At 44.4% G+C, this 13,865-nt stretch overlaps 1 protein-coding gene across 7 annotated transcripts in view; it reads right to left on the bottom strand.

Moving 5' to 3' along the window:
• SLC35A3 (solute carrier family 35 member A3) overlaps positions 1–13,865 on the bottom strand; it is a 153,644-nt gene that overhangs the window by 33,846 nt on the left and 105,933 nt on the right. For all 7 annotated transcript variants that reach the window (XM_029617949.1, XM_029617947.1, XM_029617950.1 and 4 more), the window contains exon 2: positions 10,560–10,764. In XM_029617949.1, the coding sequence (XP_029473809.1) occupies positions 10,560–10,746 (187 nt within the window). In that variant the 5' untranslated portion in view covers positions 10,747–10,764. The remainder of the gene's footprint in view (positions 1–10,559; positions 10,765–13,865) is intronic.

Here is a 13,865-nt window from a genome sequence, read left to right as displayed (position 1 = left end):
AGGAAAATGTGTCACGACAGGGTGGAATAATCGCAGGTGTCTAGGTGATCAAAGACGTAATTGCCTGTAACTGCATCAGCCAGTACAGAGTAGGGAAGGCTTCTGCAGCCCAAGGCAACCCCAGCGGTCCCCAATCTTGTCCTGGGGGGCCCACCAGCCAGTCGAGTTTTCAGGATACCCACAATGAATATGCATGAGAGAAAATGTGCATGTTATGGAGGCAGTGCATGCAAATTCTCTCATGCATATTCATTGTGGATATCCTGAAAACCCGACTGCTGGTGGGCCCCCAGGACAGGGTTGGGGACCACTGCACTAGCCCACACGGGGGGGGGGGGGGGGGGGGGGGGAGAGGAGGCAACTGAGGGAGAGTGCTGAAGGGAGGAGGGGAGAAAGTGGGAGTGGGAGAAAAGGTTGTGGCGGGGGGTGTAGGGTTGGGAGATTTAAAAAAAAAAAAAAAAAAAAGATTCAGCTCCTGTGGAAAAACAATCCCCTCACAAAAAAAAAAAAAATCTAGTTTTATGCGCAGAGAATATGCTTTCTGTACTTTGTGAGCACATAAATCTTGTCTGTGCAGAAAATAATTATACACATAAATCATGTTTTATGCTAAGCACACATTTTCAGGAACGTTTGCTTTTTTAAAACTCCTGATGCATTAGTATAGAATTAGCTTACTGCATCAGGAATTAACAGAGTTGCTTACCTGTAACAGGTGTTTTCTAAGGACAGCAAGATGGTAGCCCTCAAACATGGGTGATATCAGATGTAGCCCAATGAGGAGCACCTTATGTCAAAGTTTCTAGAACTTTGACTAGGCACATTGAGCACGCTCAGCAAGCCCTATACCATGCGTCCATACGGGGTCCCTCTTCAGCCTAATAAAATAGAATTACGATAAAATTTAAAAACAAAAACAAAACAGGACAAACCCAACTCCGTGGGGTGGCGGGTAGGTTTCGTGAGGACTAAAATCCTGCTATCCTCAGAACCACCTGTTCCAGGTAAGCAACTCTGCTTTCTCAGAGGACAACACTACTAGTGCTGTTGGTAACAGAGGGGGAGACAGCTTGAACCCAAACATTGGGCCCTAGGTTGGAAGAACTGGGTTCTACACCCCAAACAGATTCCTGAGGACAGACTGGCCGAATCTACTGTCACGTCAGCCATCCCTATCCAGACAGCAATGTAATGTGAATGTGTGGACAGAACTCCACATTGCAGCCTTGCAGTGGGCCACCAACGCTGCCATGGCTCTGACAGAATAAGCCTTGACATGACCCCCCAAGATGCAGTCCCGCCTGTGCACAGCAGAAGGATATACAATCTGTTAGCCAACTGGATAGTCTGTTTGGCAGTGGCAATACCCAACCTATTCCTATTAAAAGAAATAAAAAGTTGTGAGGACTGTATGTGTTTCTGTCTGCTCCAGATAGAAAGCTAAGGCTCATTTGCACTCCAAACTGCAGTGCTCATTTGCCTTGGTGCAAATGGGGCCTAAGAAAAAAAATTGGCAGGACGATTGACTGGTAAGATTGAAATCAGTCCCCACCTTAGGCAGGACCTTAGGATGCATACGCAAGACCATCCTGTCATGACAGAACTTAGTATAAGGTGGATAAGTTACTAAGGCTTGGAGCTCGCTGACTCTGTGTGCTGGTGACCACCACCAAAAATATGACCTTCCAGGTCAGGTATTTCAGGTCACAGTTGCACAGCAGCTCAAAAGGAGCTTTCATCAGCTGAGTCACATCCACTGAAGTCCCAAGGTATAGCAGAAGGCCTTAAGGGAGGCTTCAACTGAAGCAGGCCCCGCATGAAACGTAGAACTATAGGCTGTTCAGAGATGGGCATACCATCTACACTGTGGTGGTATGCGCCATCGCACTAAGATGAACTCTGACAGAATTGGTTTTTAGGCCAGCCTCCAATAGGTGTAGAAGGTAGTCAAGCAGTTTCTGTGTGGAGCAGGAGAACAGATCTAAGGCCTTCTGCTCACACTACTCGGAAAACCACCTCTACTTCAGTCTGTAGAACTTTCTAGTGGAAGGCTTTCTGGAAGCCACAAGGACCCAAGAGACATCCTCAAACATCAAGTGGCTGCAGGATTAACCTCTCAACATCCAGACTGAGCGACAGGGCCTGGAAGGTGGGATGCCGCAGCCTGTCTTGATCTTGTGTGATGAGATCTGTCCCCAGACTGATTGGTTTCCGGATGGACAACTTCCGCAGGAGTGGAAACCATACCTGTCTCGGCCAGTGAGGATCATAGTCCCTCTGTCCTCATGAAGCTTCAAGAGAGTCTTTGCCACTAAGGGAATCAGAAATTACGCATACACAATTCCCCTGCCCCAATGACGGGCAAGGGCAACTAAGGCTGGTTTGCCGTTTGACCTGGACAGACAGCAGATCTGAGGCACCTTCCAGTTGCAGGGGACACGAACAGATCTACGCCTGGGCTCTCCCAGAGACGAAAAATCCGATTCACTACCCCTGTCCTGCGAGTATTGGCTCATGCAGAGCTGGTAGGCAGCAATGTAGGCAATAAGCATGGACTTTGGAACACCTTCCTCCCAACAGTGTCCAACACTCTGTAGTCCTTCCCCAGGGGCGCCAAAGAGTGGAAACGAGGAAGCTTGGCCCTCCTGAGGGTGGATTTGAACACCACTAATTGGTAGGGCAGCTGACACTTATCAAATCCGGCAGCCTTTTGGATGAGAAACTCCATCCGACTTTTTATTTACAGGAGGTATTGTGAGGGGGTGTTCCCAAATACTCAGCAATAACTCCTAAGGATCTCATGTACTGGGACCACCATGATTTCCTTAGGAGGCTCCATGAACTGAAGAACCTCAAACATTTTGTGCCTGGCGTCTTCAGTCAAAAGCTGAAATGGGGTGGCCTCTGCCATCATCCTGACAAACCCTATGACTTCCTTCACTCCTCAGTTTATAATCCACGAAAGAACACCACCTCCTATCCCATAACTTTTTAGTTTCCTTAGAAGCCTCTCATGAGAGACTTTGTCAAACATCTGAAAATCCAAATACACTACATCTACTGGCTCACTTTTATCCACATGATTAACAAACCCTTCAAAAAAAATGAAGCAGATTTGTGAGGCAAGACTTGCCTTGTGTAAATCCATGTTGACTGTTTCATTAAACCATGTCTTTCTATATGTTTGTGATTTTGATCTTTAGAATAGTTTCCACTATTTTTCCTGGCACTGAAGTCAGGCTCACTGCTAGCTGGGCTCAATGCGCCAGCTCCTCCTCAAACATTGCCGATGCCAACACTGACTGGTATGCCCAGATCTTCCCGGACCCATGAGGGGGTTCAGCGACTGGAACCAGGACCGGTGGAGACCATCGCAGATTCCTGGCATCAATAGAAGTTGGGTGCTCCTCACTTCATGGGCATCGTGGCAAAAGCCGGTGTGTCCCCATGCATTGATGGAGACCAGTGCCAATGCTTCTTGGTCTTCCCACAATGCTCAGCCTGCTCTTTCCCCAGTGACGAGGATGATGAACTCTATATCCTCGGCCCAGAGGAGATGGACAACGGTTGGTGTCCGGTGCCCCTATCCACCAGTGACCTTGACAGAACTGTCGGTCCAGCCCTATGTCAATGGTGTGGTATCCATCAGTGCGGCTTCAAGGTCCTCTGAATCCGATGCCACTGATACAGATGGCTCGGACATCTTTGACCCGAAGAAGTTGTCCATGTTGTCAAGTCGAAGCAGATATCCCATCAGGGTCATCTGGGTGCACAAGCACAACTCCGAATATCATGCGATGCCCCCAGGCAGAGGATGCAAACCTCATGAGGATCAGTGATCGACATGGTCCTCGGGCACTGGGAGCATACAGGGAAACCAGATGCAGGAATGACGGGGTGAAACTAATGGGAAAAACACGGAATGATGGCGGCGGGTGTCGATGGAAGGTGGGCACCGAGGCACCGCCATCAATGGGGGAACCAAGAGGGACCTGCGAAAGACCAAAGAAAAGACAGTGAAAAACTGCAAAAAAATGAAGTTTTCCTTGAGGCAAAAAAAACAAAAAAGTTATAGAGCTCAAACAAACCACAAGGCTCACAGCTCCATGGAAGAAAAAAAAAGAGACTGAAGCAGGAACCCCACGTGGACACATGGTATAAGGGCATCCATCTAATGGTGCAACCCATGTGTGAGGACTAACATCCTGCTTGTCCTTGGAGAAAACAATCTCTACTGTGTGAGCAAAGGAAATGTAAGCTAAAATTTAGCTCACATTTTATTACATCAGACCTGCAACTGGCACTAGGTCTAAGGGGACTCGCCATAAAGTGATATATTAGCAGTTTTAAGACAAAATTTGACAGGTTTTTTTTTCACTCAGTGGACATTCAAACTTTTCAATGTGTTGCTAGAAGAGTGATCAAAGCATAGCTGGGTTTTTAAAAAAAAGGATTGGCCAAGTTCCTGCAGGAAAAGTTCAAACAAATTTTTATTAGCCAGGTAGACTTGAGGAAGGCCACCGCTTATCCCTGGGAGTGGGCAACAAGCAATGAATCTGCCAGGCACTGCCAAGTAGCCCGGATTAGCCATGGTCTATGAGCTTTTGGTCTGATCCACCATGGCACTTCTGATGTTCTAAGACAGGTGAATGAATAAATCGATTCAGAGAGCTGCAGTGCAGCTCTATGGGGGGGGGGGGGGAGAAAGAGAAGAGCTTCCTAGTTAACTGAAGGCTGACAGTATACCAAGCCCATCCATTTGAGATCTCAGGGCTGTAAAAATCTGTGCACCAGCCAACATGCTTAGAACATGCTTTATGCACAGAAATCTTGATTTGTGCAAGAATTGTGTTTTTTCATGCATACATTCTGAGTACAGGACCCTACCACATGAACTTCAGGTTCAGCCCCATAGACTAACATTAGCTGAAGTCACTTTACCCCAAGCATCAAGAAAAGATGCATTATGCCTATGCACCTCTGCATCTGGGAGGAATAGCTAATGCCTTATTAACATGGGATTTCAATGGAGGCGTGCTGATTTATGCATACAATCTTATGTGGGTTCATGTGCACACTTTTTGCCTGCAAACCTCCTTGCTGCATGGAGAGTAAAGACTGCACAAAAAAGTGAGTGCACATTCGCAGATAAAATAGTGCACCCGGCCTAGCAAACACCTTATTACAATTGGGGTCTGAAAGAGTTCTCCTATTCCCTTTTCAGTTGCCTCACACCCTCATCTAACCCAGGGGTTCCCAACCTTTTTGAGAACATGGACCCCTTTTTCAACCTCCAAAATTTTCACAGACTCCCCACCCCCACATGCTTCCCTTTCATTTTTACCTGCAGTTATGTACCATATTTAGAAAAGTTATTAATGTAAAAAAGTAATTATATGCATGCCAGGCTCATTCATAATATATAAAACATTAAAAAATACCTATTGATCATATAATTGCCAAGCACATCAGTAAATGTGCAAGAATGTACTTATATTTAGTAACTTACATAGTGAAACCACACGGCTGGATTAACTGGGGCGAGAGAGAGAGCGCACGCACGAGAGAGAGAGCGCACGCACGAGAGAGAGAGCGCACGCACGAGAGAGAGAGCGCGAGAGACTTGTATGACCTGTAAAGCAGAGAGAGAGACTGGTGGGGGGGGGGGGGGGCAGTAGGAATGTGTGAGATAGGCCCACATCACTAAAAGGGTGAGGTGGAGAGAGGTTTGGTGCACATCTCCCTCCCCCCCAACATGCTATTTTTTTTATTCTTATTATTACATAGTAAAGTAACATTGAAATGACCTCAGAAAAGGACCAAATGGTCCATCCAGTCTGCCTAGCAAGCTTTTTATGGTAGTCTGCCATGCCATACAAGCTACCCCATGTTTCTCTTAAGGGTAGCAACTGCTGCTCTGTGCACTTATCCCCAAGCCTTAGGATAATCCATAAACATTTATTGCTAGCAACATTTTTACTGGGTGATGAGCCTTCTTGAAAATGAAGACACTGTTGCTTGACCTGCTTTACTTATGGACTTGTCCATAGAAGCAGCCTTGTGTTTTTTTTCCCTTATGTCTGCACATCAGTACTCCAGACTGTAAAAAAGTCAGCGCTTGTGCTGGTTGTCTCTAAATCCAATTCCTCATTCCCACCACCCATCCCCTTCTGTTGAAGCAGAGAGTGATGTTGCAGTTGCATCAAAAGCATCAAGGCTTATTGGTTAAGGGTAGTGATCCCATGCTTTCTGTTTAGGGTAGTAACTTCTGCTCCATGCATGTTACCCTCATATTTATGTTTGCCAGACCATAAAAGTCAGGGCCTCATTGGTTGCTGTCTGAATCCAATTCCCATTTTCCCCTGCCAGTGAAGCAGAGAGCAATATTGGAGATGCATCAAAGGTATCAAGGCTTATTGGTTAAGGGTAGTAACCGCCACACCAGCAAGTTACCCCCAATTACCCCCATGCACCCTTTTCTTCATTTCCATCCTCTAGCCTTTAGAGATCCAAAGTGTTTATCCCATGCCCCTTTGAATTCTCTCACAGTTTTTGTCTTCACTACCATCTCTGGAAGGGCATTCCAGGCATCCACCACCCTCTCTGTGAAGAAATATTTCCCGACGTTGATTCGGAGTCATCCTCCCTCGAGTTTCATTTCATAACCTCCGCCAAGATCGAACTAACAGGAAGGTGTTACCAAATTCAATACATGCAGAGATAGGAAACCCCCACTCCTAAAGCAAGAGGCATCACTACAAACATTTTGCACCATTGTCAAAGTGCTGGGCATGTATGTCAGTGGCATCTCTAGACAAAAGAACCTTTTAAGTAATAAAAATCCCCAATTTCAACTATCTAAGAAACTACCACCAAAAGTATTTAAGTGCATTAGTCAATAAAAGTTCTTCTATATAGGAGTGGGACAGAATCCCAATATAAAAAACATACTTCAAGTTCTAAATCACCCTATTTATTCATTTATTTATTTATTTATTTCGGATTTTTATATACCGACATTCTCAATACAAGTATCGAATCAGGTCGGTTTACATATAACAAAACTTTCGCACAAAAGGCATTACATGGAACAGCGTTTCTTAACATATAACGTATAACATATTGCATTTAGCATATAACCTATAACATATGGATATTAATAATAGATTAAATTAAATATTACATAGATAATAATAATAATAATAATAATAGTAACTCGTCAACAGGACGTAGGTGAATGCTCGGCATGATTATAGCGAGAATAAATATCTAGAAAAAAATTAAAGGGTACCCTACATTCATAGAAACTCCAACAAAGGGTGCAGAGCAGAACAAGGGCACTTACTTCCCTTACCATTAATCATAAAAAAACTAATCCAATTCTGGTGTCACCTCATTAACAGCAACACAAACTACCTCTACTATCAGGAACATTGTATAATACATAATCCTGCAAAAAATGTACTTGGGACTTATAGAAAGGGTGCTATGGTATGGCAGGCTAAGTCCCAAGTACATTTTTTGCAGGATTATGTATTATACAATGTTCCTGATAGTAGAGTGGCAGGTAGGGTGTAATCCTACCTATGAAAAGGCAATACTGCAAATATTACAACAGGCCCTGGAACACCAATACACCTCCTGTTAGGAAAACCGAACGAGACCAGCTGCTGTAGGTCCCTATATAGAAACTACATCCTGGCAGAATACCTCACTTAAGTCACACATGCAAAACAGACGTTTATTTTGTATTGCCATAAGAACATAAGAAATTGCCATGCTGGGTCAGACCAAGGGTCCATCAAGCCCAGCATCCTGTTTCCAACAGAGGCCAAAACCAGACCACAAGAACCTGGCAATTACCCAAACACTAAGAAGATCCCATGCTACTGATGCAATTAATAGCAGTGGCTATTCCCTAAGTAAAATTGATTAATAGCCATTAATGGACTTCTCCTCCAAGAACTTATCCAAACCTTTTTTTGAACCCAGCTACACTAACTGCACTAACCACATCCTCTGGCAACAAATTCCAGAGCTTTATTGTGCGTTGAGTGAAAAAGAATTTTCGCCGATTAGTCTTAAATGTGCTACTTGCTAACTTCATGGAATGCCCCCTAGTCCTTCTATTATTCGAAAGTGAAAATAACCGAGTCACATCTACTCGTTCAAGACCTCTCGTGATCTTAAAAACCTCTATCATATCCCCCCTCAGCCGTCTCTTCTCCAAGCTGAACAGCCCTAATCTCTTCAGCCTTTCCTCATAGGGAAGCTGTTCCATCCCCTTTATCATTTTGGTTGCCCTTCTCTGTACCTTCTCCATCGCAACTATATCTTTTTTGAGATGCGGCGACCAGAATTGTACACAGTATTCAATGTGTGGTCTCACCATGGAGCGATATAGAGGCATTATGACATTTTCCGTTCTATTAACCATTCCCTTCCTAATAATTCCTAACATTCTATTTGCTTTTTTGACTGCTGCAGCACACTGAGCCAATGATTTTAAAGTATTATCCACTATGATGCCTAGATCTTTTTCCTGGGTGGTAGCTCCTAATATGGAACCTAACATCGTGTAACTACAGCAACGGTTATTTTTCCCTATATGCAACACCTTGCACTTGTCCACATTAAATTTCATCTGCCATTTGGATGCCCAATCTTCAAGTCTTGCAAGGTCCTCCTGCAATGTATCACAGTCTGCTTGTGACTTAACTACTCTGAATAATTTTGTATCATCTGCAAATTTGATAACCTCACTCGTCGTATTCCTTTTCAGATCATTTATATATAGGGGCGGATTTTAAAAGCCCTGCTCGCGTAAATCCGCCCGGATTTACGCGAGCAGGGCCTTGCGCGCCTATTTTCCATAGGCCTGCCTGCACGCGCAGAGCCCCGGGACTCACGTAAGTCCCGGGGTTTTTTGTCGGAGGCGGGGCCGATCGACGTGGCGTTTCGGGGGTGGGCCCGGGGGCGTGGTTTCGGCCCGGGGCGGTCCAGGGGCGTGGCCTCGCCCTCCGGAACCGCCCCCGGGTCGCGTCTCGGCGCGCTAGCGGCCCGCTGGCGCGCGGGGATTTACTTCTCCCTCCGGGAGGCGTAAATCCCCAGACAAAGGTAGGGGGGGGGTGGGTTAGGTAGAGGAAGGGAGGGGAAGGTGAGGGGAGGGCGAAAGAGTTCCCTCCGAGGCCGCTCCGATTTCGGAGCGGCCTCGGAGAGAACGGAGGCAGGCTGCGCGGCTTGGCGCGTGCCGGCTGCCCAAAATCGGCAGCCTTGCGCGCGCAGATCCTGGATTTTAGCAGATACGCGCGGCTACGTGCGTATCTACTAAAATCCAGCGTACTTTTGTTTGCCGTTTTTAAAAATCTACCCCATATTGAAAAGCACCGGTCCAAGTACAGATCCCTGAGGCACTCCACTGTTTACCCTTTTCCACTGAGAAAATTGACCATTTAATCCTACTCTCTGTTTCCTGTCTTTTAACCAGCTTGTAATCCACGAAAGAACATCGCCTCCTATCCCATGACTTCGTAGAAGCCTCTCATGAGGGACTTTGTCAAACGCCTTCTGAAAATCCAAATACACTGCATCTACCGGTTCACCTTTATCCACATGTTTATTAACCCCTTCAAAAAATGAAGCAGATTTGTTAGGAAGACTTCCCTTGGGTAAATCCTTGTTGACTATGTTCCATTAAATCATGTCTTTCTATATGCTTTACAATTTTGTTCTTGAGAATAGTTTCCACTATTTTTCCCGGCACTGAAGTCAGGCTCACTGGTCTATAGTTACTTGGATCACCCCTGGAGCCTTTTTTAAATATTGGGGTTACATTGGCCACCCTCCATAAAGTATAAATACCATAAAGTATAAATACAAATGCACAGACAAAAACTGAACTGGCAACCACAGTGCAACAGAAAAACATTGCTTTCTTTGTAAAACAAAGAATTCAATCCAGAAATATAAAATATCAATAATAGTAAAACCATACTAATAAAAAGAATACTTCAAAACAACTGATATACAGAACATCCAATAATTAAAAAATCATAAGTTAATTTTAAATTTCCCAAACACAATTATTTAAAATCAGCAAGTAACAGCTAACAATTAAAACTAACTAGGATTTAAAAAAATTCCCCACTCTCCATACCTGGGAACCTTTGATTTTCATTTGCCCCGAGATTTCTATGGATTAGTCAGGGGCACACAATCTTTCTCTTCTCTCTCACAGACACGCGCTCTCTCTCTGTTTCATACACATACACACACACACACTTTCTCCTTGTGCTTGCAGCCTATAGATTACACCATAGGTTTCTTCGACAATCCATAGCAACTTAGTTGCTTCCTGCTCACTCGGTATATCAATTGCTTTTTATTTTGTCCCGAAGACATACAATTATTTCTCCCTGCTTTTTAGCTAGCCTGTTCATTTTCAAAACATTTCCCTTTCCCATTGTAGCCTGACGATGTCTGTAAACTACAACTTACGTATCATGGAACACAGCCATACTAATGGATGATACTTAAAGGAGGGAAAGTCTGCTACCTACTGTTGTCTCTGTAGACCAATATGACACAAGCTGCAATCTTCAAAAATTCGGCAGCAACAACTGCGGTGGAGGACAAGTAGCGTGGTCCTTCTTCTTTTAATGTCCTAGAGTAACGCATAGTCAGAACCAGAGTGGTGGTCTGGAAGACCAGGATCCCCAAAGACAGGTACTTTAAATTGGAAGACATTGCTGGGTGCTCAGGTTCCTGAAACAAAAAAAACAAAAACACAAAAAAATGGAGTCTAAACGAAAGTGAATTAAAAAACAAACAAACAAAAAAAAACCCCTAAACCACCTGTGAAAAATATACAATCTGGTAATAACTGTGTGTTCACTGAATAACCAGCTGAAGCCATTAACAGTTTGACGTAAAATGCTTCTTGTTCCATTCATGCACCTCATTATGATGTCAAAGGTCTCATTACTAACATGGGAGGTAAAACATGCTTACTTCCATTCAACCTTTTCCCTGAAAACAGTTCATTTAAAAAGTAACACATCCAGGGCATTTCCAGGAACACGTTCAGAAGACAGAAAGGGCACACTGCCAAAAATAACATTACATTAAAAAAAATAAAGCCAAATACTTTATTAGGCTAGTGAATGTTTAAAGCTGCAACTTTTCAAAACTACTGAACAAATGACAGTAATCCTGAAAGACTGGATCTCTGAACATTTGTTAGTCTGGTAGGCATATCATTTCCACACAACTAGTTTGCTGCTTCTCTCTGAGCTAATTTTATTTTTGGTAGCATCCAGTAATATCTAAGAAGTTTTTGCACAAATTTGGTTTCCCTGTTCTGAGCAGGATTCAATCTAGGATAAACTCATTAAGTTACATTCCCTTAGAATCATTTTGTAAGGACCCTGGCTGCAGTGCAGTCCTCCTGCCTGCAGGGGCTCAGTGGGCCACAATCTGTGCTGCACTTGCACTGCCACTCCCATAAGAACCCTCCTCATCTACTGCTCCCTGCCTCAACTTGTTGTGGCCCTTGTTCTTTTGTACTTGGCTTCCCTACCTTTGCACTGGCCTTCTGTTTGTTCCCTAGGCCCCAGTATAGTGGTCTTTTCCAGTCCGTGTTTGTATGGTCTGTTTTAGATTTAGTTTCCTGTTTGTTCTTTGGTCTGGCCCAGTATGGTGACAGTCTGTCTGTCTGACCTGCTTTGTGGTGCATTCCCTTGTCCTATCCTGGGTTTCTGTGTGGGCACCCTTCTGTTCCCTGTCTATCTGGGTGCAGCCTTGCTGCCAGTGGGTTGTCCCCACCCTTGTTCCTGGGTGCATGTCCACTCAACCTAAGAGGGAGGTGGCTAGCCAGGCAGAATATTCTGATATTAGCAGTTCTGCACCTACCTTGCTCTGGACCCAGGGGTTACTCTATACACCCATGCCATGACACATTTTATGCATACACTTGGAGGAAAAAATCATGGCCATCAGGTTGTCCAATACGGAGTGCCTGGTACCAGCCCAGGTCCGAGGGAGATGCTGTGGCCAGGGGCTACCCCCTGCTTCTGGGCTGAGTATAAGTGAAAAGTGGCTAGAAGGAAAAGGGGGAGGGGGATAAAAGGCTGAAAATCTCAGGGTGCCAAACAATAGAGGCACCTGCAGCTTCCTTGGACACTCAGAGTGGAAGGAGGTAGAGGTATGGACCCACATGTACAAGAAGGAGTTTCTGATATTAGCCAGGCAGAGCAAGAGGCAGCACCCGTGCAGTCCGGAGGAAAGCAGAAACAAGGTGGCTGAATCAGCCCATGCAGGCTAGAGAAATCAGCAGTGCAGCCTCAGAAGTGGGAGGAGGGGCAAGGGAGCAGTAGTTTGTTTATTGAACTTAATAGCCCACTCTTCTCTGCATAATCAAAGCGGTTTCCAATAAAATAGCATATTACTGGACTGGAAGCGGCAGGGACACAAGAAAGTTCACATGCACCCAACCCACCCTTATCTCAGGGTGATCAGAACTCAGACATTCCCAGAGTTGAACATGGGCTGCTTTTCTGTAGGAATGCTTACAGATTAATACCCCATGACACTACAGTTTTATCTTCCCAGCAAAAGTATAAACACAGCCACTGGCTAGGCAAGCAGCGAGGGCTGATGTTCTAGCATCGGACAAGCATTTGTTTCCCAAATATCTGCACGTCTTAGAAGCTTTTTCCTTTTCGAAAGGAAAAAAAAAAGGAGTTTGAAATGAATACTGTTGGGATCTGTGCACTCAGCAATATATTCCTGGCAGGTGTAAAGGAAGAGAGCCCAGAGCAGCTGAGCAGAAGGGGAGATATGTTTGGAAGAGAAGTTGAACAGAACCAGATACGAGAGGAGGAGATGCTAGTCTTATGTTAGTCTTCAATGGAAACAGAGTGGAGAAAGCAGACATGAAGTGAGAGTTTTAGGGCTATGGCTCCTCTCTCCCCCTACTAATTGTGGGTTGTCTTCCAGGTAATCTCCCCCCCGGCCCGATGCCCTCTAAGGCAATGCAGTCTCTGTGAGAGAGTCCAAAATGTGTTATCTAGTGGCACCTGCTGTTGGGGAACAAACTGTGTCTAGTGTTCATTTATTTAAAATCTTTTAATATACCGATACTCAAGACAATATCTTATCGTACCGGTTTACAGCAAAACAAGGGAAAACCAGCGATATATGAAAAAGTTAAAAAAACAGGATGATGAATTCAGGACAACTAAGGAAAGGAAAAATTAAATTAACATAGCGTTACAATATCGTAAACAACAAGCAATTTATAATAGTAACTAGGAGAGAGACCTGGTAGGCACTCAAACAAACAGTTCTTCACGGGGTGATTGAATCAATACCGGGCGACGAAAGGGCGGAGACAAACATTATCCCACAACTACGAGAGAGAGAAAGTGCTTCACAGGACCTGGGAATGCTGCAGAAGCAGCCTTCGCAGTCCTTATTCAGTAACAACTTTACTGGCTGGACTTTGCATGTACTCTTCCAGTTTCCAGAGGAAGGCACAGTCTGTGGGCCCATGGCGAAGGACCATCACAGCAATGGCTGAGCAGGTGGATATACTCAAAATAAAATAAATATTTATTTATAAAACTACACAGGAACAGGGCTGCTTTTGAGAACAGCTGGCTCTCAGATCAGTTATGTTGAAATAATTTACAATAGTACCTATTTTTTGTGAACTATACCATCAAGTAGACGCCTAATATTTAATTGACCTTCGTACTAGGCTTCATTGTGGAGTAATAAAACTTTTTGACTCAGCCTTTTAAATAAATCGGTCAATGTTGTGAACATATATTTTAGAAAAATTTTTTTGATGCAATCAAATTGAT

This window comes from Rhinatrema bivittatum, chromosome 10 (genome assembly GCF_901001135.1).
Source record: "Rhinatrema bivittatum chromosome 10, aRhiBiv1.1, whole genome shotgun sequence".
NCBI classification, from domain to species: Eukaryota; Metazoa; Chordata; class Amphibia; order Gymnophiona; family Rhinatrematidae; genus Rhinatrema; species Rhinatrema bivittatum.
This window is presented reverse-complemented; position numbering and strand designations above follow the sequence as displayed.